This window comes from Talpa occidentalis, unplaced genomic scaffold, assembly GCF_014898055.3.
Source record: "Talpa occidentalis isolate TD23 unplaced genomic scaffold, MPIMG_talOcc4v2.1 talOcc4.11, whole genome shotgun sequence".
NCBI classification, from domain to species: Eukaryota; Metazoa; Chordata; class Mammalia; order Eulipotyphla; family Talpidae; genus Talpa; species Talpa occidentalis.
In genome coordinates, this window is record NW_023601104.1 from 30531523 (window position 1) to 30558924 (window position 27402).

The 27402-nt window shown below is 53.0% G+C and overlaps 1 protein-coding gene across 1 annotated transcript in view; it reads right to left on the reverse strand.

Annotated features, from left to right (window-relative positions):
• Positions 1-2367: 2367 nt before the first annotated feature.
• The window catches only part of IGDCC3 (immunoglobulin superfamily DCC subclass member 3), a 46121-nt gene continuing 21086 nt past the window's right edge, over positions 2368-27402 (reverse strand). Inside the window, exons 3-14 of the mRNA XM_037502732.2 lie at positions 10975-11119; positions 10510-10640; positions 9945-10082; positions 8528-8686; positions 7216-7381; positions 6644-6891; positions 6279-6443; positions 5819-6010; positions 5569-5673; positions 4933-5071; positions 4567-4777; positions 2368-4298 (exon numbers count right to left, since the gene is read on the reverse strand). Coding sequence (XP_037358629.1) covers positions 4086-4298; positions 4567-4777; positions 4933-5071; positions 5569-5673; positions 5819-6010; positions 6279-6443; positions 6644-6891; positions 7216-7381; positions 8528-8686; positions 9945-10082; positions 10510-10640; positions 10975-11119 — 2012 coding nt within the window. The 3' untranslated portion in view covers positions 2368-4085. The remainder of the gene's footprint in view (positions 4299-4566; positions 4778-4932; positions 5072-5568; positions 5674-5818; positions 6011-6278; positions 6444-6643; positions 6892-7215; positions 7382-8527; positions 8687-9944; positions 10083-10509; positions 10641-10974; positions 11120-27402) is intronic.

Below are 27402 nucleotides of genomic sequence, written 5' to 3' on the forward strand. Positions count from 1 at the left end.
CTTCTCAGTCACCTGGGCCCTATTCCACTCTCAGTCCTCTAGGTGACTGGTGAGGGTGGCGCTGGGGAGCCACTGGTGCCAGCCAGTCCCTATAACACCTCTTAGAGGGAGGGGCATGGCTCAGTGCTTCCACTCTGACTGCAGTCTCCACCTAGAGCTCGCAACAGGGCCCTTGCTTGCCTCTACTGCCTTCTCCTATTCCCAACCCAGATTCACCTGTGTCACAGACAGCGTGACCCCCTCCCTGGCCCAGCCCCAGTCTCAGGTAATAGCCCACCTGCCCTCTGTGTTCACCCTGCCCCACCCTATTCTTCTCCCTCTTCCCTCCTTTGGGTTCTCATGCTCCTCAGAAGACCTCAGCGGCCATTTCCATCTCATGAAGGGTTCTGTCTCAGCTCTGTCATCCTGAGGTCTACCTTCTGTTTGGGTGGGGACCTCAGGCTTGCACCCATCAATGCTCACCCTTCAATGCATGAGGAGAGGGAGCCAGCAGAGAAACTCCTTTCCAGAGTTCACAGGGGCCTGGTGCTCCCATCCTGTAGCTTCAGCACTGGAACCCAAGACCGATCTTCAGTAATAATGGGAATGAGGGCCTCCCCGGTGGCGCAGCGGTTGAGCGCTGGGTTGCGAAGCTGCCCGCAGCCTCTGCAGCGCCAGTTCAATCCCCGGCTGCTCCCCGGACACCGGAAGAGGGTCCCGCATGGCGTGCAGACCTCTCCTGCCGCCCGCTGCTCCCCTCAGCAGTGTACTTCGGTCCTTTTGCCTGCTCTGCTCCCCGCTCTGGCTCTGGTGAATTCTCTCACCCTCCCGCGCTTCTGACTGCACCCAGTGCTTGTATAAATAAATAAATCTTTAAAAAAAAAAAAATAATGGGAATGAGACCCACAGAGGATGTGGGAACCTGCTTCTCCCTCTATGTTATTTCAGCTTAGGGCCTTGTTAGAAACAAGCCCTGCCCATATTTGCGTGTAATCTGCATACAATTTACATACATCTACATGCATCATCTTCGGTGGTTTCTAAACATTTCCCAACACCTCCCTGCGGTGATACTAGCATCATGGAGTCTTGCAAGGGGGTGGGGCACTGGAGATGACCTAGTCTACTTTCCTGTCCCTTTATAGGGTCTGTTTGAACAGATGACACACCCGCTACCTCCCCCAGGCAGCCTTGGCATGACTAGAGTTGTTGAAGAATTCCTGTATTGGGGCTGATTCAACCACTTGCCCCAGAGACTCAGGATGGGCAGCCTCAGGCTTCTCCTTCTCTGGGCTGCAGCACCAGCTCAACATCCACAGCACCATCGCCATTTCCAAGCTGCCCTCAACCCAATCACCCCATAGGTCTCTTCCTCAAGAGGCTGCCCAGGGGGTCTCAAACATTCTTTCAGGAGCATAATCCTGTGTACAAATGAGATCTCATGAAGAGTCTGATATATAAGTCAAATACAAGTGGAGCTACCCTGGGTGAAACAGCAGGGAGAGTGGAGCACCCCCAGAGAGATCCCCTCACGCCCCTAGCCACAGCCAGGGAACCCATGGTCCTGCTGCATGGGTATAGAGCTTTGCCCTGTACTCCTAGAGAGCTACCCTGGCTTTCCATTTTAGCAGCAGAAGGGACATTGGCTTCCTAATAATTGCAGTACCGTGTTGTCGCTCACTGAGCTTGAGGCCCACTGAGCCCTCCAGATCTTTGTCAGCACAGCTCTTTAAGTCAAGTTTTTCTTGGCCTAGCCCAAGCCTTGGCAGCTCCAGTCAGGAATCTGGATTGAGGAGAGGACAGGGAGGAATGAGTGGGCCTGGCCAGGGGTTCTGGGTGTGTGGTCTGGGAAAAGTCACGAGTCAGAGTTCCAGTTTCCTTAGCTTTAGGCTGTGGAAGAAAATAGTCCCTCCTCATTGGCATGAACAGTACGCAGCTGCCCAGCACCCGGCTCAGCACCAGTAGGCTGTCATCACAGAGCAGACGTTCTGGCCTCGGATCCCTCACTAGTGCTAGCTAAGGAGGCACAGAGCAACGGTTGAAATGAGACCCTGGAACCATCAGGCTGGCCTGGATGCAAGCTCTGATGCTGCCATAACTGGCTGTGAGGTTTTGGGCATTTCCTTCATCTCGCTTGTCCTTTCTCAGCTTCATTATCCGCACAGTGGGGAGGAGGATGACCTCCCGGGGAGGTTGAGAGCACCCCAGAAGCTCCCGATCTGTGGAGAGGACCTGGCCCACGTGGCTCCCGTAGGTGGTACACAGGGCTCATGCGGGCTCTGACCCTGGGAGAGCCCGCCACCCTAGCCGCCGCTACAAACCCAGCATTCCCACCCCCCCCCCCCCAGGACCTGACACAATTTCCGAGAAACTTGAGGTTCACTTTGGCAACAAGACTTTTATTCAGTCAAAATGAGTAGAGTGTGACAAAAGCCAGGCCATGTCAGGCCAGGGGGCCCCCACCCCACCTCCCCCAGACCCACCTTCTCAGCGGAGAGGGGGTTCCAGGATGAAGAGGGTGCAGAGAAGCTGCTGCAGGGACAGAGGGGGCACGGCCTAGGAGCTTTGACGAGCCCTTGGCGTGGGCCCATCATTTGAGAGAAGGGCAGGCCGCCCTCCCCCGGGTCCACATGGACACGACTTTCTAGGAAAACACCACACATTCTACTTTTCAACTAATTAACTAAATTTTGAGGCGGGGAGTCCCTAGAGGGTTGGGGGTCAGGGAATTTATGTTCTAATCTCATACTTAAGGAATACACTTTTTTTCCTTTAAAAAAAAGTTTTCTTTCTGCTATTTAAAAAAATGTTTCTGAGTATAACCAAAAATAGGTATTTGTTTCCTTGGTTTTTTTTTTTTCCCTCTTAACTAAGTATTTCAAAGGACAACACAACAGAAAAGAGAAACAAGAAATCACAAGAACATAAACCCCTAAACAAACCTTGTATAAAAATAGCTTCCGATCATATCTACGACAGTGCCCAATTCACTGTCCAGGAGAGGGGTCAGGCTGGGGGGGGTCCCATGGCACAGAGGGTGGGGGGACCTCTGCTGGACCGCCTCCCCACCCATCCCCCCACCCACACACACACACAACATCACACACACAGTACATTCTGGGACCAGCCTGCTCCAGGGGCTCTGTGTCTGGGCGGGACCCGAGGCAGGCTTCGGGGGGAACATCCCACCCTCCCAAGCCCAGGTGGAGAGAGGGGGGTTGGGATCCCAGCCAGCACGAGTTGCCTGAGAGGGTCCAAGAGACTGGACGAACACCGGCAGCATGCTAGGGGGTGGCTGGTTTGGAGCAACCAATTATACTCCAGGGAACAGTTTCCTCTCATTTTTGGCTTTTTGTCATTTTCTTTGACCAATTCCATCTTTATTTCTGTAGGCCCCAAGAGGCCCACCCTTGGTGACTTAGCCTCTGGCCTCCTCTCTGGAGACTGACGGGAAGGCTGCGGGCAGCAGGCAGAGGAGCCAGGAGGGAGGTCCAGTGACACAACACAGGCCCAAAGAGCCAGTGAGCCTTGAGGTAGACATTTCCTTTCACACCTGGAAATGGGGAAGTGCTTTTTTTTTTTTTTTTTTTTTTTTTTTAACCTCTGGACAACAATGTGGGGAGGAGGAGGAGGTGCCCACAAAGGGACTTGAGGTAGGAGTGCATCAGGGCTCTGTGGGGTAGGGGCTGAGACTACGGCCCACTCCCCCAAAGACATTCATTCCGGCTGAGGTAGGTGCTGAGCGCCAAAACAGCAAAATCCATCCTGAGAAAACAAGGTTGGTGCAGGGTGACAGTGTCAGGGGCCCAGTCATAACAGGGGCATATTTTTGGAATCTAATTCACCTTCCTCTCTCTCTTTTTTGGAGGGGGGGGAATATTTTAAGTTTTGCTTGTTTTTAAAGAAGGGGCTCTTGTAGCCCCCCCCCCCGAGGTCCTTAAGGGGGTTGGTACCCTGACAAGGTGTCTTTAGATCTTGACAACCTGAGGGGTTGTTGGGAAGGAAATACTGGGAAGGCCCCATCTGAAACTCACATAACAGGGGAAATCCTGCCTTTGACCTGAGAATGGGGTACTGCCCCCCCTCCAATGCCAGCCAGACACTGGCTACTGTCCCGAGTCATCTGGCTGGGCAGCTGGTGCAGCGGAGAGCTGGGGGGCCTGTCCTTCAACGAGGAGGCTGGGACCTATATCCTGGGGTGGCAGGGCAGCCGCGGGGCCTGCACAGGGGACCCTGACCTCCGAGGTCATCTCCTCCAGAAGGTCGATCCCCTGGACTGGCAGCATCGAGAGCTGGGTCTCCTCACACTGGACAGGGTCCTGCGGAGGAAAGGGTGGATAACACAGGTATCAGCATGAGGGCCAGAGGTCCTCGGGCTCCAGCCGGATGGGCAGGATCTGGGTCCGACCCACTTGGGGTTCAGGGTCTCCAGGTCTCTGACAGCTTCAGGGGCACAGAGAGAAGCACGCCAGCTACGTTTGCCTAGAGAAGGTCTAGTGTTTGGCCAACGACCAAGGTCTGGACCGAGGCGAAGGGAGGGCAGGATTGGGTGGTGACTAGAGCCTGAACAAAGAGGTTTGCACTCACCGTGGATCTGGCGTGAGATCTGGGTTCTGGCTGCTCTGCTGTCCCAGCAGTGGGAAACAACTGCTCCAGCTCCTTCATGTCCACGTGTTTCTCATCTCGGCCCCGTTCTCCCCGCCCCACCCCATTCAGTGCCAGAAAGCCAGGGTCCCTCTGGCTCCGGGGGCCCTGAGGAGGGGAGAGCTGGTTTTCTACATCCTTACACAAGAGGACCCTGGGGGATGAGCCATGATTTGAAGGGAGATATGGGAGGGAGTGAGAACAAAAGGAAAGATACAGTGAGCCCCAAATTCCTTTCCCTGCCACCTCTCCTTCTCCAGGCCTTCCCACCCATGCCAGCCAGCCCCCTCTTCCTGGCCCAGGACTCACCTGCCCCTTTGGCCAAACAGGAGGAAGAGGACACAGAAGATGATGCAGGTGACCCCAATGTGGATGCCAATGACAATGCCTGTGGTGGATGTCTGGTTGGTGGCTTCTTCCTTCCGGCAGTCACATGGTGGGCTCAGGGCTGGGAGTGGGGGAGAGGGGCAAGTGGGGGGCTGTAGCCTTCCCGGCCTGAAGCAACCCCAGACACCCATTCTCTGGGAACACCTTCTCTCTCAGGTGCTCCCACCCCAAGTGCACATAACCTTTGCTTCTGCCTACAGAACCCCTCCACCAACTTTCTGGTTCTTTTTGCCTGTTATCAAACACTAACTTTTTGCCAGATCCTGGGAAAAACACTTTACATGGACCATTTCATTCTTGCCAAGAACTGTAAAATAGCTAGTATCCCTGTTGTTCTATTAAGGAGCTCAGAGAGGTCAAATTACTTGCCTGAGGCCACACAGCTAGGACCTTGCACAGCAACAATTCAAACTGGGGTCTATACCTATGTTCTGAAGGGTTCTTTGCAATGTGCCACACCCCTATCTTCTCTGAGTGCCTGTTCCCCTCTACTCTCAGCTCTTGGCCTCCCTTCCAGGGTGTCAGTTGTTAGCCCCACACTACACACCCAATCCATACCTGTCCTCTCAGATGCCCCCCTCAAAGACACAAAGCGGACCGTGGCATTGCCGTCCCCATGCTGGTTGTAGGCAAGCAGCTTCACCTCGTACACTGCGGTGGGGTCTGGAGGAAAGGCATGGTTGCTGAATGACTGTTCCACCCATTCCTTTCTGGCAGGAAAATAGAGGTGGTTCCTGCACGCCACCTCCTGGCCCCATGCACCACACCCCTGCCCAGCCTCTGAAGCCCAGCGCCGTGTCCACCTCACCGAGCTGGCTGAGGTTGTAGGAAGAGACAGTTCCAGGCAGCAGAATGGGGCCAGTGAAGGAAGCCTTGCTTGCTGGGCGGTAGAACAGCTTGAAGCCACCCTCATGCTGGGCCAGCCGGGGCCAGGGCTCCCACAGCAGCTGCAGGGAGGAGCTGCCCAGGACCCTCACTGACAGTGGGGGTGGGGCAGGGGCTGCAGGCAGACAGAGGAGGCCAAGATGTGAGGTGTCTCTTGACTCTCTACCTTCCCACCTTCTTCCTGTGACCCAGAACACCCAAGCCTGACAGTTCTTTGGCCTCTGATCCAGAACCTCAGCTGGCTCAAACCACAACTTTACGTGAATTAGCAAAGGACACCCCTTCCTCTAGACCCAGCCACCACTTAGCCTCAGGCCAGGCCCTCTGTGCCATGCTTAACCAGAACAAGCTCTAATACCCTGTACTCTCCATCCAGGCCTCACCTTCTCCTAGGGTGCTGGCAATTGTAGGGGTAGAGGCTGAGCTGGCCCCTCTTGGAGTGTAGGCCTTGATGTAGAAGCTGTAGACAGTGGAGGGTTCAAGGTCGCTCACCAGGTGCTGAAAGGTGCTCTTGCTAACTGCTTCCTGATACTCCAGCTCCAGAGGGTCTGGGGAGGTAGCGGGTTGGTCAGGAAGAGTAAGGGGCATGAGGAGCCCTACCAGCACTGGTGAAATGAGGGCAGCCAGGATGCAGGGGAGGGAGAAGGAATGGAAGGTGGAGACAGACATACAGGATTGAAAGGGAGGAGAAGCAGCAAACAAGAGGGAGGGGCTGTAGAGACAGCCTGGCCCTCCCGGCCCCACCTACCGGCAGCCTTCCTAATGTGCAGGACATAGCCGATGATCTCCTTGGTGTTGACCAGGGGCTCGTTCCAGGACACGCGGACCTCAGTGGATGACACAGAGACTGCCTGTACATTCAGGGGGGGTCCAGGCAACCCCTCGGCCCACAGCACCGTCAGCCTGGCACTGGCCTGTGAGGAGCCGGCACTGTTCTCGGCCACACATTGGTAGATGGCCTCGTCTTCAGGGCCAATTCCAGAAATGGTCAGGGTGCTACAGAGGGAGGGAGAGCCTCAGATTCTCTTCTCCTCTCCCAGGGTAGCCCTAGAGGTTGGCCAAATCACCCCATTTGAGAGCTGGAGAAACTTAATCCCCTCCAGAAGCCAAGAGATTTATTTGAGGTTTCTCAGCAAGTTAGCGGCAGGCCTGGGATGCAAACCCAAGTGTCCAGACTCCCAATTTGGTGTTCCTCCCTGCTAGGAGGCACACTGCCTGCTCAAGCCATCTGTCCCCAGCCCCCCTTCCTGCCTCTTTTCCCGGTCTCACCCCAGTATACCACACACACACAGACATACACACTCACACTCATGCACGTGCCTGTTGTTATTCTTGAGTCTTACGTGGCCTCCTGGCCCCAGCACCTGGCCATTCTTCAACCACGTGACGTGAGGGGGCGGCTCACCCTGGGCTTGGCAGGTGAACATGGCTGTGGTCCCAGCTGGCCTGGAGATGGACTGGGGGTGCTGGACAAACTCTGCTGGGGCTGGGGGTGAGGTGGGCACAGAGAAGCAGGGAGAGTTGTGAGGGTCAAGTGAAGAGGGAGGACACAGCTGCCAGGAAAGGGGAATCATAAGGTCTGCAGGCGACTGGGTGGGTTCATCCACTCCTGGGAGATTCCTTGGGGGGGGGGGCGGCCCACCCTTTACACTAGCAGGGTCCCCAGGGAGTGGCAGGTCCCACTCCCTCTGCCCCAGAGAGGCAGACCCAAGAGAGGACTCCATTTTAATGACTGTTTAAAAGACTGACATTTGTATCCGAAAGCAATCAAGCTGAGCTCCCTGTTCAGGAAATTGTTAAATAAATAAATGTGCTAATAGATTTGGCTGCACCTCCAAGGAGGTAATGACGGGGAGATGGATGAGCCCTCAGTACAGGCCCCCTCCACCCCTACATTCAATTCCACTCTCCTCCAATCCCCAGCTTCAAGTCTCCATTAAGACCCGAGAAATGAAATGCTCCATCACTTTCATTTGGACAGATGAACGGCACATGGAATGCTAAACAAACGGGCATTTAAGTTGCTAGTTCCCCCCTCCCACCCTGGCCCAGCGCTCCAGGAGGGAACAAGCACAGGAGGCCCTTGCAAATGGCAAGGCAGGTAAGGTTTATGGGGACAGTTGAGCCCCCAGAGCAGGGGGATGGACAGAACTGCCTCACACACGCGGGAGTGGAGGCGGGCGCTGGGGTGTGAGAGTGTGAAAATGACACACGCTGAGCGCTGGCAGGCAGGTGTGAGCGTGGAAGTGCCACACGTGTGAATGCAAACAGCTCATGGGGGGAGGGACATGTGTCAGAGATGCAGGCTGGGGAGACCAGCTGAGACAAAAAAGTGGAAATGACTGGGGTGGATGGAGGGTATGGGGGTGGATAGCATGGATGCTGGCACCTGGAGGGGCACACAGGACTAAAAGAATGTTCTCCCACTGTCAGCATATACATGGGCGGAGAAGAAGACAGTTGTCCCTGGGTGGCAGGGGAGGGGCAGGGGACAGGGTTAGGGTGAAAATAGGAACTGGGTAAGAGGACGGCCCCCAGGGTGGGCCATGGATGTTATGGGGTAAGGAATGGGACAGGGGGAGGAGGCCCTGCAAAAGCCCCTTCCCTCCCTCTGCAAGGGGAAGGTCTGTACCCTGCACCACCAGGCGGCCCTGCGCTGTTCTCCGAACCCGGGTGCCAGGTCTGTTGGCGGCACAGACATAGACTCCGGAATGCTGGACAGTCACGTCTGAGATGATAAGGTTCCCGGTGCCCAGCACCTGGATGCCTTCCACTCCGATGGGACGGCCATCTGAGGAGGGCAAGAATGGAGTTCAGGGAGGTGGGCATAGAGGAACATCCCGGATGTATCACTGATCTCCCAGACAGCCCCAATCATTGACTCTACAACCAGCAGCAGCATAGACGAGGGTCCTGGCCCTAGCATTGTTGTGGACTCACTGGGGTCCTCTAATCCCTTCCCCTCAGTTTCCCAGTCAGGAAAGTGAGGGGTTTAGTTAGGTGGACATTTCCCAAACTAGTTTGTCTCTCGTGAAAACAGTCCATGGTTAAAGATCCTCTCCACTCCCTCCATCCGTTCCAGCATCCATTAGTTTGGAGAAGTCCCATAGCAACAGGACCAGGCGAGCTGTTTCCCAAACTTGTTAGACCCCCATGTCTTTCCTCCCCCTCTGCAGATCAGGCTTCGGGAAAAGCTGGGCCAGATGGTCCTTGCAGTGCCTATGGGCTTCTCCTCATGCTGAGGCCACTCTTCCCAGCCTCTCCCAGAGACAGGCCTCCCCGCCACCCCCGGTCCAGGATCAGATTAGCACAGTCAGAATGCAAGGAGACAGCTCTCCATTCAGTCCCTGAAGTGGTGAAATCTACTCCATTATCCCGCCTGCTGCCCCCTCCTTCCCCATCACTCAGCTGCTACAATGTGGTGCAGTCTCCCTGTGAATGTGGACCCCACCCCATCGCCTCCAGACTCTCCTTCCCCCGGTGACCTTTCCACCCAGACAATGTGGGCCCATCTGCACCCTTTCATTTCTCTCCTTCAGCTGCCTAGGGATTTAGGCTGGGGATTTAGGGGGCCAGGCTAGAGACTCGGGGGCGGGGGTGGGTGCAGAGTGAGGATTTGACACCGGCTGAGATTTGGAGGGGTTTGGGATTGCACAGCCCGGGAGTATGTCCAGGGTATAGAGGGCAGGGATGCACAGGAAGGGAAAGAGACCGGGGCACAGAGAGCTACAGAGAGAGGGGTTCTGGGGGCCCACGCTCCGGATGAGGGCAGTGTGGAGGAGGGGATCTCTGCAGGACTGCCAGGCTAGCAGAGGTATCCCAGGGAGCTAAGCCATCCACACAGGGGGAGGGAGAATGCCGTGGAGAGGTGGACCTCCCTGGTCTTGCCAAGAAGAGGGAAACACCCCCCCCTTCCCCAGGCCTCCAAGAGAACGAACCCCCATGGAGAACAAACAGGATTCAAAGTCCCCACAGAGCTGGGTGAGAGCAGGCCCTCCCAGGGGGTGGGACAGGGCTGGGAGAAGCAGGGGCTGAAGGAGGAGGCTCACCCAGGCGGCTCCAGGACACAATGGGGCGCGGGTTGCCCGTGGCGACACACTCCAGGACCGCGGTCTGGTGCACCGTCAGGGTGAGGTTCTCAGGCCCCACGAGGATCATGGGCTCCTTGTAGGCCCCAGAGCCTGAGCCTGGGAGGAAGAAACCCCATTTCTTCTCCTGAGGACCCTCCTACCACCTCATCCTGCCCTCAACCCAAGACATGGTAGCAACAAGCTCCAGCCCAGACAACAGGTCCTGTGGGCTGAGAGGAGATGTGGGGGGGACAGGCCTGTCCTTGCATCCATCCCTCTGCTCCCAGCCCCACAGAGCCTCCGGCAATGGGACAGTTCTGGAACAGACAGAGCATGGCTTTCCCAGGTGGAACAGCAACAGGGAGCGAGCCTCACATTCCCCTGAGCCCTCACCACAAGGAGCACAGCACTGTGTGTTTAGACTGCTCTGTACACACTTGGCTGATGAGTCTCCAGGAGTCAGTTAAAAGGGGATTGCTTTGAGGGTGGGGAGAAGGCAGGAGGCGGCCTGGAGGTGGAATCAGGCCAAGCAAAAGACCCTCACCTGACACAGTGAGCCTGGCCCCGTGGCTGACCCGGACACTGGCAATGTTCGAGGCCACACAGTGGAAGACACCGCTGTCCTCAGCCCGAAGTCCTGTGATCTGCAGGACCCCCTTGGGCAGCAATGTGTACCTGCGGAGGGGAGAGTTCAGCACTGGCACCACGGGCCACAGGGTCACTCAGAATCACAGATGGGCCCTGGGATCTGTCCCACTGTCACCGTCATCATCACAGACACACTGGGACCCTTGCAGGTAGACACCGTCATTCCAGCCTTGGCAAAGAACACACACCATCGACGGCTGGGACTGGATCCCGTGAGCCCCAGAAGCCCCCCAGTCTCAAGCCAGCTGCAGAAACGCCACTGTCTCAGGGGCCCATGGCTCCATGTCCAGGGCTTCGGGCAGGCGGTCCTTCTCCTAAGTCCAGACACCAGCAGCCTCTGTCTTCTCCACACGTGGCTCACCTCTCATTGTCCGTGTCAACGGGGACTCTGTTCTTCTCCCACGTGATCAGGGGTTTGGGAAGCCCATGGATTTGGCACTGGAAGCGGGCCACACCTCCCTCCTCGCCCACGGTGGCCTGGGGGTGCACGTGGAAGTCCGACATGGCTAGAAAAAGAAAGGGAGATGTATAGGAGAGGCACAGGCTGAAGTGTGGAGGGAAGGGACGGGTGGCGGGTCACAGGGCCTCGACCTGACTACTGGGCCCACCTAGTGTGGAGCAGGGAGCTTTTCTGGCGCTGGCAGATGCAGGGCAGCAGTCTAGGGATACACCCATGCCTCCCATGCCTCTTATCCTTGGGAACCATCTCCCCCTTACTGGTAGGTGGTAGGCTGGGTGGGGACACTAAGAAATCTGGAGACATTCTAGGCTGACAAGCCTCTAAGAAGGAAATCTTGGGCAGTCAGGGGTTTCCTTGGGAGGCAGTGCTCCCCCAAAGCTGACCTACAAAGGCCAGTCAAAGAAAGCCTGACTCCCACTTATTCAGCTGCTTTTGGATTTCTTTTTATAAGCTCCCCCGAAAGTACACAAGGCCTGAGTATGGGTCTCTTTTACAGAAGAGGCTCCTGAGGCCCAGAAAAAGGAACATGATTAGTCCAGAATTAGAACCTGGTTACTGACGCCCAGTGACTTATCCTTGCCCACCCTCATCACTCCCAACCCCAGGTATTCTGCAGCTTCTCAATGGACCCCCAAAAGCAAGCGTGATGTATCCATCCAAGGTGACAAGCCTCTCAGAAGACTGTCAGGCCCACCAATCTACATTTCAATGTGTCATAAATATTCAGGGATCCCCTCTCTACCTTTTGGGATCTGAACTAGCCCCTTGAACTCTGGTCTGCAGAGGCAAGAACAGAGGGGCACCCCCAGATCATTTTAGTCCTGATTATGTTCCTACCCACCCGCATGCCCCTGTAAGGCCTGGGAAAGGGGCCCCTCCTGCTAGAGTTCCCAGTTTCAGCACCAGGGCTGCAGATTTCATTAAAATCCACTTTGCTTCAAGTGTGGGAAGGCGGCTCACCATCTGTCCAGGCAGCAGCCCCTCCCCTCCGCACTCCGTCAACCGGGACAGTGTCCCCTCCCAGAAGGGGCTCTCCCCCCACAGCAGCAGGGATGCTGGAGCCAGTCCCAGCTCCTGCTCTTGGCTCCCTGGAGTGGGTGGGCACACCTGTCTCAGGCCCACTCAACCCTCCGGCCTGTTCTGGACTCCAGGGCAGCCCCAAAGCCCAAGTCTTTGTGCCCTTCCTCCCGGAGTCTCTAGGGGCAGACTCTTTTGTGGCACGTTCTCCATCTCATTTGCATGTGGTTCATTAAATATAAACATGCATAAAAATCCCCCGGCCTGCCTCCTCCTCCTCCTCTCTCAAGGTCTCCTGGGAGTGCTGCTGATGGGTGTGTGCTCCGACTTGCACAAGTGTGTGTGCCAGGAGGTGGTGGCTATCTCTGTGATGTGGCCGGAGTGTCCGCGGCAGGCCGTGAATAGGGGCTGGTGATTCTGGTGCTGAGGAGGTAATCAATCATGCACACCCACTTAGGTGTACGTTGGGGCAGAAGGTGGGGGCAAGTGCTGCAGCTGGTGTCCCCATCAGGCTGGGTGAGAGGATCTCCAGGGAGCACCCTGAGGTCAGCCTGCTTGGTCTCAGGCCAAAGACTGTTTGTCCAAGGGCCTGCAGGTCAGCCCAGGGGCTTGAGGGAGGGTGACAAGTTGCTATTGGGGCCTCTCTTCTGCCTCCAGGACTCAACCTCCAGGAGGGCAAGATAGACTGCATATCTAGGGGGGTGGAGAGGGTACCCAGGCTCCTAGGTTGGCTGTCAGTGCCCCCTGAGGCTCTGCCCATTCAGGAGCTGGGAGCTGCCAGCCCCCACCTCACTCCAGCTGGAAAGGAGCTCGCAGCATGCCCCTCCCTAGCCCCCAGGGACCCGGGGCGGGGACTAATGGCTCCACTGACTACAGATGCCTCCTCATTAAGGAACCGAATCCTTTTGTGTTTCTAGCCCCCATTCTGGGATCCCTGGAGGTACTCAGAGCTAGTAGCTGGCCTGAGGAAAGAGACCAGGGAAAGGGCGGCTTCTTATCTGCGTGCTGGCGATGTAGAAAAGTCTGCCTCACCATCAGGACTCCTCATTCCCCTGTCAGAACTAAGCACTGACAAAACTGGGCCCAGCATGCTGCTGGAGATGAGGGCTAGAGCAGAAAGGGGTCCCGGGTAAGGAGCCGGGGTGGGGGGGGATACTGTTCAGGCAGCATAAAACAGGGGCTCCTAAGGTCCCCTGGGGCACTTGACGGCAGCTGCACCCCCTCCCACCCAGGGCTCCACATTTCACCTCCATTGAGTAATGCCTCCTGCACCTCTGTATCAAACACTTCACTGGCAGGGTAACAGCCTTTAAAGGTGCATCTAAAGCCGCCAACACCTTCATTTTATGAAAGGAAAACTGAGTTGGTGACTCTACTGGCACTGAAACAGAAGTCCCATGCCTCTGCCCTCTGTCAGGATGTCCCATAGCTCTCCAGCAAGTTTTTCACTCTCCACGGGCAGATAATCCTGGAGTAGACTACAAGTTGGACAGGTCTCTTCTCACTGGTTGGGAGTTGGCACCATGTTGCAGGTCCACAGAAGGTGTCCCGTGGTCCTCTTTAGGAAGGTGTGGACCTCCCTTCCTCACACTCCTACCCAATCTTTAAGGTCAGCGCTGCATATTCTCAGGTGTCACAGGGGTGACCCTACCAGGAGTGGCTCAGTGCCAGTCCTTTCACTTGCAAATGAAGGAGCAAACAGGTGCTCAGCAGGGCCCTCACTGCTGTGACCCCTGCAGTCTTCACAAACAAGGCCTGGTCCAGACTCACAGTCTTTGAGTGAGCATACTCAGCTGGCGTCTCTTGGACTCTTCCACTCACTCCTAGTTCACAGGCAATAATATTTTTCCTTTTTTCTTTTTTTAAGATTTATTTATTTATGCATACAAGAGCTGGGGTACAGGCCAGAGGTGTGGGGTGGTAAGAGGATTCACCAGAGACAGAGTGGGGAACAGAACAGGCAGACTGACTGAAATACACTGCTGAGGGGAGCAGTGGGCGAGACAAGAGAGATCTGCTGCGCCATGTGGGCTGCTCCCTGGCTGGCCAGGAATCGAACTCATGCTGCAGTGGCTGCGGATTGCTTCATAGGTTGTGTCTTGCACCCTTGCACCACCAGGGAGGCCTAATAATATTTTTTCTTTACGAAGTCAGGGGAGAAAGTTTCTTGGGGCCAGTTAGGTCTCTCCCAATCTCTCAGGGTAGGGTATGTTTGGCTTACTTTTGTCCTGGCTTGCACTAGCAAGACACAGAGTCCCTCATCGTGTCTCTCTGGGAAGCGGGTTCCTGAGTAAGCATGGATGTGTGGGATGGAGTGCTGGATTTCTAAATGCCCTGAGCCCTATACAAGTATGCCAGATGATGTGGATAATGGGAAATGATATATATACCATTACAGTTTGTGGCAGTGCTGGAGGAATTGTATCAATGACCAGTGGACTTGAAGGTGGTTCTCTGGTTTGGGGCTATTGATGCTTCATATCCTGCTGACACCTGTGGTCTTGTAAGGACAGTTTTGGGAACCTCACTTCAAACTTTGTGATGGGAGAGGGTAATGGGCAATGGTTGAGCAACGGCCTTCTGGTGTGCCAGCTGGAGAGAGACAGGGAGGACAAAGACTTGCATGGCAGCAGTTGTGGAGAAGGGAGGGAGAAGCACCTTTATCCCCAAGCAATCTGTGAAGGAATCTCCCAGTCACTCCCTGCACCTTGGGGACAGCCTGGCCTTGTGGAAAGACAGAGGCAGAGAGAGCCCAGCAATCGTCAGGATGGAAGGCAGCAGAAACAGGCAGGAAACAGTCCCAGACACTCCTATAAATCACCCAAGGGGAGGGGTCTCCTGAGAGCAGATCTAGAAGGGAGGAGAGGGGGGCTTTCCTCCTGGTCCAGGACCTCTGGTGAGGTCAGGCCTGGATCTGATTAGGCAGGCTCCAGGGGAACGCTGGGGGGCAGTGAAGGGTCGCAGCAAAGTGCTGGGAAGGAAGCTGGTAGCATCCCCCAAGCCCTGCCTCCCCCTCACCCTTAGGCTAAAACCAGACTCCTGTCCTGTGTGTGATGACAAAGATCAGTAGGCATGTTGGGATTTCAAAACATAGCCTTTGCAGAAGCCAGAGGCACAGTTTCCTCCTGCTCCCCGCCCCCCCAGCCATTCAAAAGGAACAACCATGAACTACAGACACTTCCCAAGGCATCCAAAGCCAGTCCCTTTCTTCTATCCATCCCAACCAAGGACAGGGACACCCTGGACGCCTAGGCCTTCCATAGGCAGCTGGGGCAACACTAATGTTTTTTGTCTTCACCAGGACATGCCTAAATTCCATGTGCTTCTACCTACTGCCCCCAACTTTCCCCTTGAGAGTCTTATTTTGTAATATAGTGTTCAACTATATTAGAGCACTTGCAGTGTGACTAGACAAATTGAAATAGGCTATAAGTGTAATATTCGCACTGAGTGTCAAAGACCTCATATAGAGCAGAAAGATAATAAATATTCAAGAAATGCAAAGCAAAACCACGAAGTATCACCTCACACTCTTTAGGATGGTACTATCAAAAAACTAAAACCCGGGCCTCCCCTGGTGGCGCAGTGGTTGAGTGCTGGGTTGCAAGGCTGCCCGCAGCCTCTGCAGTGCCAGTTCGATTCCCAGCCACCGGCGAGGGTCCCACCAAAAAAAAAAAAAAAAAAACAACAAAAAACTAAAACCCAAACCAACAGAAGATACCAAGCACTGGCAAGCACATGGAGAAATGAAAACCCTATATACTGTTAGTGGGAATGTGAAATGGTACAGCCACTATAAAAAACAGTAGGGTCCTCAAAAAATTAAAAATAAAGTTGGGTCTCCCTGGTGGTGCAGGGGTTAAAGTCTCAGCACTATGAAGTGGTCTCCAGCCACCGCAGCATGAGTTCAATCCCCAGCCAGGGAGCTAACCCACACACGGCACAGCAGACCTCTGTCTCACCTGTTGCTCCCCTTAGCAATGTGTTTTGGCAAATCCATCTGTTCTGCTTCCCACTCTGTCTCTGGTGTATCCTCTCACCGTCCCCTCACCTCTGGCCTACACCCCAGTTCTTCTATGCATGAATAAATATTTTTTGAAAAACTAGTATTGTTAAAAATAAAAATAAAGTTATCAAGCAATCCAGCTATTCCACTTCTGGGTATATACCTGCAAAGAATTGAAAGAAGGATCTTGAAGAGATATTTGCACACCCAGGTTCACGCTGCCTTATTCCTGATAGGGAACAGGTGGAAACAACCCAAGTCCATCAACGGATAAATTAAAAAATGTGGCATAAGATTTAATGAAATATTATTCAGTCTTAAAAAGGACATTCTGAGACAACATGAATGAACTTTGGGCACATGTAAAGTGAAATAAGTCAGTCACAAAATGACAAAATTGTGTGATTTCACCTATAGGAGGTCTCCAGAGCAGTCCCAGTCACAGAGACAGAAGGTAGAAGGCTGGGTGTTGAGCTGGGAAGGAGGGAAAGGAGGACTTACTGGCATGTGTAACGGGAATAGTTTCACTTTTGCAAGATGAAGTTCTAGACAGGAGAGTGGAGGTGGTGGTCCAGTAATATGAAGGCACTGAATGCCGCTGAGCTGCACACTGGACGATGGTCAAGGCACACAGAAGAACAAGTTTGTGAAATAAGGGTTGGGTGGGGTGCCGCCATTTCTTCCGCCTTGGTGTCTGTGTTCTTCAAGGGCTCCTGACGGTGCTGTGCCCCATAGAGCACCCGAGTTCACAAACTCCGGGGCCCATAGAAACCACTCTGAGGAGGGCCCAGGAGGAAATCGCCATTTCCAGCAGAAAATGTGGATGTTTCTAATTATGATGACTGTGCTTTGGATCTGAATTTGCTGCCCCCCCTTTTAAAAAAAGATTTATTTTATTTATTTATGCATACAAGACCTGGGGTGCAGGACAGAGGTGTCGGGGTGGTGAGAGGGTGGTGAGAGGATTCATCATAGACAAAGTGGGGAGCAGAACAAGCAGGCAGATCTACTGAAATACACTGCTGAGGGGAGCAGTGGGAGAGACAGGAGATATCTGCTATGCCATGTGGGTAGCTCCCTGGTGGCTGCGGATAGCTTCATAGTGCTGAGACTTAACCCCTTGTGCCACCAGAGTCCCCTCCTGCCCCTTTCTTTATAGTAAGACACCAACTACTTAAGGAATAAGGGCATTTTAGTTCATCCATAGAGCAAATATGAAGAGAAGCGTTTGAAAAAGTCACTCTGAAATATTGGGCTCTTGAACTCAACATAGTAGACGTGTTTGTAAATAAACTTCTGGCATAAAAAATGATTAAGATGGCAAATTTTGTTTTGTGTATTGTGCCACAATAAAAAATTGTAAAAGTTATTTAAAATTAATAATAATAATTAATAATTTTAAATATTGATTATAAATGGAAGTGGTAACATTTTGGATTGTAAAGACTTAGTCCAAAACATGCAAAAATCTTATTAAAATGTGTAAATAATGATGACACGTGGAATGATAATATTTTGGCTATATTAAGTAAAGTCAAAATTCAAACCTGTTTCTTTTGGATGTATGTGACTACTAGACAAATTTAAGTCACCTGTGTGGCTTCCACTGGCCAGTGCAGTGGAGAAGATTTTTTTTTTTTTTTTTAAATGTGCACTGGGTACAGTCAGAACAAATTTACAGTCACCTGCACGCCATGTGGGCTCCGGTCCACTCGAACCGGCGCCGCAGAGTCGCCGGCAGCTTTGCGACCGCTGCGCCACCGGGGAGGCCCGACACAAACAATTTTGTTCCTCATATAATAGCTCTTCAAATACTTGAGCTCTGGGTCATTCCCTGAGATACAACTTCTGAGGTAAAAATGCCTTTACTCCTGGGCCTCCCTAGTGGCGCAAGGGGTTAAGCACCGCACTATGAAGCAATCCACAGCCTCTAAAGCACAAGTTAGATCCCCTGCAGGCCAGGGAGCAACCCACATGGTATGGCAGACCTCTCCTGTCTTGTCTGCTGCTCCCCTCAGCAGTGTATTTCAGCCAGTCTGCCTGTTCTGTTCCCTACTGTCTCTGGTGAATCCTCACACACACACCTCCCATCTCTGGCCTGTACCCCGGCTCTCGTATGCATAAGTAAATAAATCTTAAAAAAAAAAAGCCTTTAAGCACTCATTATGTGAAATGGTATTCAGAAGCCTTGAGCCTGGAGACCCTTCTGGAGCCACACTATGGATGAGCAAGGCCACTTACAACGTGGCATCCACAAGTGGCCACAGACCCTGGGCATAGGGAACCCTCAGAGCTATGTAGCACCAGAGCACTCTGCACAGTTTTCAGCCATCTGCTATAGTGAGTGTCCCCTGTGGTCATTTAAATTAAATAAAATTTTAAAATTCAGTCTCTCTGACTCACTAGCCACATTTCAAAGGTTTGGTGGCCACTGGCTACATTATGGGACAGCACCAATAGAATATTTTCTTGGTTAAGAAATTCTACTGAAAAAAAAAAAAAAAAAGAAATTCTACTGAAAAAAAAAAAGAAATTCTACTGAAAAATTCTACTGGACAGCACTGATCCAGATCCAGGCCAAAGCTCAGAGCCCAAGCTGTCTTCTCTCTTGCTGCTTCACCAGAGAGCCCACCCTTACCTCTCCAGCTTCACCAGTGAGCCTTGCCCCTGACCGCTCCCTCCCACTGGGCCACATGGGCTCAGAGACTGTTGGCAAGGCCCACACTTGATCACATCCTGGGGCTGTCACACTGCATGGCAAGACAGGCCTCACAGGACAAGATTTCTGTTCCTAGTGGGGAAATTTGTTACCAACTTTTGGAGGTAGTGCTGTAGTCAAGAGGTACAAACTCTGAAATCATAGAGAGCTGGGTTCAAACCTCCACACCACTACTCTTAGCTGCGTGACCTTGAGCAAGTTATTTCACCTCCCAGAAACTGTTTTGTCACTTAGAAAGTAGGGACCATAAAAGCTCATTTTGCCGCAGCTGCTGCCCTGAAGGAGTCAATGAGATATGTTTGCAAAGTGCTTAGCACTGTCCTTGACAAATAGTAAATCCTTGTTAGCTATTGTTGAGGGAAAATAGTAGAATCTTGAGTTATAAAAGGGAGCAAGGAGAGGTGATGGCAGCGTATGGTGGGGCTGGGGGGACAGGGGGTGGCGGTGGTTATCTTCCACAAGGGGACGGCTGTCTTCCCCAGAGAGGCTAAGAGCCTCAAGTCCTCTGAACAAGTGAGTAAAGAGAATTTGCAAGGCCCGAATGATGAACCGGTTAGTGGAGGTGGGGGTGGGGGGAGAGAAGGAGGCAGCAGGTAGAAACCAGAGCTGGTTTTCTTCTCTCTTACTTCTGCTGGGGGCTTCACAGAGGCTCCAACAGGCGAGCTGTCAGTTGGAAGAGGCCATTGGGTAATTGAGGCCTTGATTTCTCTAGTAAAATGTTTATGAAGCCTATAAACCCGTGCCTTTATTGGCCAGGCTCATTCTGGGGGATGGATGTGACTCTCTGAGGTGTAGTTAAACACCTGCTGAATTCAGGCCTCCACCCAGACCCACCAGGCAGAGCCACTAGCGGGGCACAGCTGGGGCGGGGTGGCCCCTGAGGGGCAGGGGGCCAGCCAAGGTCCACCTCACACGCCTCTTTAACTCTTGAAAGCACTTGTAAATATACTATCTCTAAATGCCTACGAGAAAGAGGGACGTGACAGCAGAGAACCCCGTGTCTTGGACAGGCTAGTGACTTGCCCACAGTCCCCCATGGGGTATCGGTCTTGTCATCAGCATTTGCTCCCCAACCCTCCTCAACACTCTGTCCTCATGTCCCCATTATCTGGATCCCCACCTTGCCCTATTTTGGCTGTTAGGGAAGAATCCCCACATCAATAAACTATGGTCATTTGAAGTGGGGTATGAACTTAGAAGACCTGGGTTGACTTTTCCTGGGCCTCCAAATCAAATCTGAGTGTTGAATTAAGGTTCTGAATCCAAAGCACGTGTTTTGAGGAGAGGGCTGTGTGGGGTTTGGATGTTGGAGGGGAGTGGGCAGACAGTGTCCAGCACATACAAACAGCCCCAGAAGACTGTAATGGCTCAGAGACTTCACTTGGCTTCGCTGGGGTGATTGATTCATCTAGGCCTTTGCCTGGTGACCCTGCTCTGAGAAGCCTAGGGATCTTTTGTCTGCTTCCTCTGCCTCCTCAGGCCTCTCATCCCCTGCTTTGGGCCCCCAGAACCCAGCCCCTCCCTCCACCCTCCTACTCCACCACCAGCTCACCACTCCCCTGGCCCCAGTTCTAACACAAAAGGCAACTTTGTCTTTCAAGTCAGCAGCCATAAATCCATGTCTCACCCCTCCCTCCCCTCAGCCACCTCTGACAAATGGGGGCCTGAATGGGGAAGAGGTGGTGGACAGTGGGAGCGGACTCAGCAAGGGAAAGTCCCTGCATCCAGCTGTTGGCCTGCTGTAGGACTGGTGAGTATCGAACCTTTATGGCCTGATCTTTGATTCCAATGGACTATAAGGCCGAAGGCATGGCTGCAGGGGAGGTGATCTGGGGCTCTCTGTGGCCTCAGGGCTGGGCTTTTACAACCCAAGGAGAATAAAGCCTCTCAAAGCACTACTTTTAATTACACAGCCCCATAATTGGGAGTCTCCAGTTCTTCCAGATCAAATCATGAGCTCCTCCCCCTGCACCCCCAGCCTTCAGAGGGGGGTGTGCAGTGTGCCTGGGGGGATGTGTGCTGTGGACACACACTGGCCTTCTGTGGCACACTGGACATTCCACTAGGTGGGTATGTCTACTGCTTCAGTGGCGGTCCCTTATACATTCAGAGAGGGGGAAAGATCAAGAAGCATCACCCATTCCATATGAACATCCCACTACTAGGTTTTCAAAGGCAGTAAGGATTTCAAATAGTTTGCTTTGTTTTCATTCCACATATCAGGTAGTGAGTCAGAGAATGTGTCCTGGTGTCCTGGTTTGGGGGCTGGGAAACAATTCTGTATACACAGCAGACCCACAGAATCAGCTGTAAGCATTTACTGACTATCTGACGATGTGTCAGAGAGGATGTGCCGGCACTCTAGGGGCAAAATTCCCTCTATCCAAGAGGCTCTGTCATTACGTATTTCTATACAAGCTCCTAAGAAATGCCAGAAGGGTGAAAGCCCCAGGAACAGGCTCTTAGGTAGCATCACAGGTGTATGGCCCTAAAAGCAGACCTGCAGAAGCCCTCCATAGTCAAAAGTTAGTTATCACATCAGAATAATTTTGAGCAGTAGGGATTATTAGCCTTCCTGAGGCTCAGAGAGAGGTTAAGCTAATTAGTCCAAGGTCACACAGCCAGTTAGTGATGTTAAAAATAGGCATTTGAATTTTAGAGTGGTCTAACTCCAAATCTAGAGCTCTTTCTCTGAATCACAGCTTAGGAATGGGGCTGGGGGTAGGGGTGGAAGGGCATGGAGGAAGACCCACATACTTAAATAATGCTCAAACATGCTGATGTTATCCATGGACATACACAGAAAAAGAGATACACAACATCCTAGGCCCTTACAAGCATTGTACAAGCACAATGCAAGCATTGTGCCTACTCATATTCAGAGACACCCTTGACATAGCAGGTTTCGGTTTAATTGTACTCCTCCAGGGTTTGGGGCAGTTTCATAGAGCATGACTAATGCAGAAAGTACCATGATATGGAGGTGTTATCATGCCACTAGTGATTGCTGAGTCCACACATGTTTCCTAAATTCTATTAACAAAGGTGAAAAAACAACCAAGATGCTTGTCCCGGGACAGCTTTTCCCAGAGCACTTCCAACCCCGCAAACCTGGGGGGCAGGCCTTGCCAGGGTAGGACCCACAGGGCTACTCCTGTCCTGGCTGGGTCTTACAGAACAAAGGAGCGATGTGTTTTCCTGATTTTGGAGGGTAGGACAAAGCATTCTGAAATGCTAGTGCCTTCCATGAGGTCAGTAAAGGGACATGGGAGGTGAAAGAGCTAATGGGAGGACTGAGTCAGTCCTTTTACTAACTTCTCTGGGCCTCTGTCTCTACCTCTGGAAGATGGGGGAGCTGATTTGGACCAGTTAAAAAGTCTCAGCCAGCTGCAGCCTTTGAGGCACATCTGCTTCCAAGCACCAGCCAGGGGTACAGGATCAGGGGCTGGGAATTGACTTGGGAATCACTCTCCGCCTTAGACTTGAAAATGTCCAGGCCCAGCAGAGCCCCTCTCCACAGACTGCACGTCTCCGCCCATGCCAGGGTCACCAATCTTCCTTATGTAAACCTGCCCAGGCCCACAACATCCTTCACTTCCGTCTTTCTGGTCAAGACACCGGATCCCCCTCACCTCCCGGAAGGGCGTCTGGTTAGGGGGCCCAGGCTGGAGCTATTAAGTAAATTGCTTTCACATGACCATGGGGACAACTCAACAAAAACAGATACTTCCCCCAAATTTCCAAAGTCATATATTAGGATTTGAAGGGACTAATATAGGCAGGGTTAGGGAATGGAGAGGCAACCTGGGATCACACCTGGCTCTGTCACAGTCTCCCTTATTGACCTTTCAGTTCCAATCTATTTTTTTTTTTTTTTGATGTATAAAATGGGAGTGGGCAGAATAGACAAATAACCTCTAGGGCCAATAGCAACATTAAGATTCTAGGATGACACTAAGTAAAGTGGTCTCTTTCCACCCAGGAATGGGGCTTCTCCTATTCTTGAACCTTGATCCAATGCATTTATATCTCGTGGCTCTACAGGACCTCTGGTGGCTCAACACAGAACCGTAACAGAGGACAACTTTCCACCACCAAGGACACCTCAGAATAAATAAGCTTTATCTGTTCTGGGAAAGAGGGAGGCCTATATTCCAGGAAAGGATCATGGAGTTTCTTGGTTGGTATGGGACTGCCAAATCCTGGAAACAGACTTATTTGGAGAACTCCATTGCTGCCTTCTAGTTGTCAGAATTCTCTTAAAGCCCTAGGAACCATCTTCTGTAGAGGGTTTCAAAAGCTTTCCAATATATTCAAAGGAATCACCAACCCACTCCTAACCTCTTCCTGTGTCTTACAGCCTCACCACACATGAAATACCCAAGCTATCACCAAGGAGCCACCATCCCTCACTTCTCCCTGTCTCCCACACCTAACTGATCACCAAATGCTGCTTTATCCTTCCATTTTATCCCATTGCCTTGGCGTAGGCACAGTCAACTATTTCTGTAATAGCTTCCTGTTGTGCAAGCAAGCATAGGGAAGGTTCACTATCAATTCAGGCAGATGGATAAAGGAGAGTCTTGGAGCCCTTGGTGGATTTTTCCAGGCCTTAATGCTCTCTCAGGGAACCAGGTACACAGGCATACCAGGCATGGAGGCTGACATGCAAGGAAGCAGCATGGGCCAGGAAGGGGGCGCTGGGAGGCAGGCAGACAAGCCCCCCACAAATCTTTACTCTTTTTCTGGGCTCTCTCTGGCTTTCTCTCGTGGTCTCACCTCTCCTATAATCACACGTCGTCCTCCTGTAGCTGTCCTTATATTCCTGGTCTCCAGGCTCAGGTGTGCATACTTGCACATGCCCACACCCATGCCCCAGGTGTCCACCATAAGTCACTGTGCCCCATGCCCACGCTCCCAAATACCTCCAGCATCAACACGATCAAGGCCACAAGTGATAGCCACAGAGGCTAGTGGCGCAAAAAGCCTGATTAACTCATACACCCTACAATCCCCCTCCAGCCTTCCTACTTCTTCCCTCCTTCCTCTTCTTCCTTCATCCTGAATCCACAATTATTTCCAGAATATTCAATGTATTCATTAAACACTTTTGGTGGTCCTCCTTGAATCAAGGGTATTCTCCTTGGGATAGTATTTAAGGTCTTCATTATTAGGTTCTGTTTCATCTTTCCAGCCTCAAATTCCAGTTAATTGTGTCTTCACATGGTTTATACTCTGATCATGGGAGACAAGGCTTCCCTGCACATAATTGCTCTAATATTCCTTTACATCTACTGTCCCTTCCACCTGAAACTCTTGTCCCTTTCTCTAGGAGCACCCCCATTCTCTGTATCCCCCACAGGTAACAGAATTAATCCCTGCCTCTGATGTGTTGTCTTGTACCTCTCTCTTGGCCCTTGTCAGACTGTGTTAAAGTCAGCTGCTTCTGCATCAATCCACCTACTCTCTGCAACTCCTACGGGCAGAGCATAGCCTAATTTAATTTACCTTTCTACCTCCAGTACCTAGAACAAATACTAAGCAATTCCTCACAAACTGTTTTCTGTTGTTTTTTTAAAAAAGATTTATTTCTTTATGCATACAAGAGCTGGGGTACAGGGTACAGGGTACAGCTGGGGGGTGAGAGGATTTACCAGAGACAGAGTGGAGAACAGAACAGACTGAAATACACTGCTGAGGGGAGCAGCAGGCGAGCAGGAGAGGTCTGCTGCGCCATGTGGATTGCTCCCTGGCCGGCCGGGGATAGAACTGGTGCTGCAGAGTCTGCTGTTTGCTTCATAGTGCTGTGCTTAACGCCTTGCACCACCAGGGAGGCCCACAAACTGCTTTCTGAATGCTGACTTTAAGAATCATATGGCTTTGCAGGGTCTTTTCCCACCACTTTCTCTCTGACCCAAGTTCCTAGCCTGCCACAGTATCTGTTATCTACCCTTGGGCAAGTCACTTCCTATATGAGGACTCACCTTCTTTAATAAAAATGAAGGTGCTAAGTTGGCACCCCCAAACGTGACTGTGTACCCAATAAGCTCAGAACCTAGGTAACTATGTAGATTCCTGAGCTCTGCTGCCAGATTCAGACCCCTTGGCCTGGCCTGCTGCCTAGGAATCTATTTCTCTAAAAGCTCCAGAGGGTATTTCATATTCATTCCTAGACGGGGTTGGAAGCCCTGGCTCGGCAGGTTCTTGAGATCCCTGATCTTCCCTGAGGCTCCAGGATCCACAGAAGCAGACCTCGGAGGTCCAGTCCCCAGCCTCGCTGGCGCTGGCGGCGGGGGCCATGTGGGAGCGCAGCCCCGGCGAGGCCCCAGTGCAGGCATTCGGGAGGCGGGCGGGGTCAGGGCCCGGAGCCGGAGGCCCTGAGAGCCGCTGGCTCGGCGGCAGGAGTAAGTGGGACCATCTGCTCCACTCCTCAGAGGTCAGCGCCGGGTGTCAAGCTCCCAGCCCCCTCGCGCCTGCCCCCCCCCTTCCCCTCTTTGCCCTTTGACTCCTGGGACTCAAAAGAAAAAAGCACTTGAGAGCTGATGAAAGTGGGAGTGTGATGGGGGGCGACAGGAGCCTCCGGAGCTGCGGGGCCTGCGGGTGCGGAGGGCGGCGGGCGCCGGCCGGGCCCGAGCACCGGCGGGTGCCCCGGCAGGGCCGGGGCCGGCGCGGGGCGGCTCTCGCGGGCGGCGCCCGGTTCCCACAGCCGGCCGGGCCGCCGGGCCCCTTTGAAGTGGCCGCAGCTGCACACCCCGGGCCGCGGCTAATCCCCGCCGACGCGGGCGTCCTCGCCCCCCCGCATAGCAATAGTGTCCGCGCTGAATGGCGCTGGCTAATTACCTCGCTCGCACCGCCGCGGGTGAATGAGAGAATCCGGCATTGTGCGCGGCGAATGGAGAAAATAAGACAGCCATTGTCCTCACACGCCAAACGAGGGTTTGATGTCGCTGGGGCGAGCGAGGCACCATTTCCCGCCACCCCCTCCCCCCAAGGGCGCACATTCCCCAGCTGGGCCCGGGCCCGGGCGCGCTCGGCCGCTGCAAGGGAAACTGAGGCAGCAATTCCATTTTCCAGGGAGGAAGGAAGCACCCACTGCCCCTTCCGTGGGAGGTGGGCGGACACACAACTGTCCCGGGGCGCCCCAACACACACGCTCTGGGCTCCTCAACAAGGCTTCTCCACCAGCAGGTTCTTAGGGGCACCTTACTGTGGTCCCCCAGTTCTGTCTTGGATTCAGAAAAGCAGGCGCGGCCCTGCAGTCAACATCTAATTAGACTTCGTTGGGAACAGATGAAATAATTGGAGGAATCGGGAATTTCTACATCTCGGTGGCCAACTGTGCCACCAACTGAAACAGAGAAGTTCAGAGAAGGGCTGGGAGCCAGGTGGAGAAAAGGAGGAAAGTCTTGGAAAAGAAATTGTTGGGTGAGGTGGGGGGGGGGATGGGAAATGATTGGAAAAGGGAGGTCCAAATTATAGGGGTTCTGCAAAGCCAGGCCTCAGAATCTGGATTTAATACCAGAAGCACCGAGGCCAGTATTTTCAACCTAGGAAGAGTGGTGAGCTGATAGGTAAGATTAGAGTTCCCAACCACCTATCTGTGGAAACTATTATCAGAAAGCTAGGCTAGTACAAGTCATGTCACTGGGCCTCCCCGGTGGCGCAGCGGTTGAGCGCTGGGTTGCGAAGCTCCCCGCGGCCTCTGCGGCGCCGGTTCAATCCCTGGCTGCTCCCCGGCCACTGGAGGAGGGTCCCACATGGCGTGCAGACCTCTCCTGCCGCCCGCTGCTCCCCTCAGCAGTGTACTTCGGTCCTTCTGCCTGCTCTGCTCCCCGCTCTGGCTCTGGTGAATTCTCTCACCCTCCCGTGCTTCTGACTGTACCCAGTGCATGTATAAACAAACAAATAAATAAAATACGTGCCTCTTTAAAAAAAAAAAATTATTTATGCATACAAGAGCTGCGGTACAGACCAGAGGTGTGGGGGGTAAGAGGATCCACCAGAGACAGAGTGGGGAACAGAACAGGCAGATCAACAGAAGTACACTGCTGAGGGGAGCAGCGGTGGAGTCAGGAGAGATCTGCTGCCTGCGCCATGTGGGTTGCTCCCTGGCTGGCCAGGGATGGAACTCGTGCTGCAGAAGCTGCAAATTGCTTCACAGTGCGGTGCTTAACCCCTTGCGCCACCAGGAAGGCCCCCCATGTCACTTTTTTTAATGTATAAGAATATGAGGGGACTCGGCCTAGAAAGCTGATCATCACAATATTTATGCATCCAACAGATTCTGTGTGCAGTGTCGGCTGCATTCTGGTCACCAAAACCACCGAATACAGTTGTTTTGTGGAGGGGAGGGAGGTGGAGATTACATCCTTCCAGATCAGGAAACGCCTTATCTCTGCTGTCGCTGGAAGTGCTTAGCTCAGAGGCGGGTAGATATAGGAGAGATGCTCTTTTAGATTTACTGATTTGAGAACTGACCTGCTTTAATATCCTGCAGTTCCACATGTCCTGGAAGCACATACTTCCTAATCCTTTCTGATGGACTCTTAGGTTATTTCTACCTAAAGGAAGAATGTTATACATATGT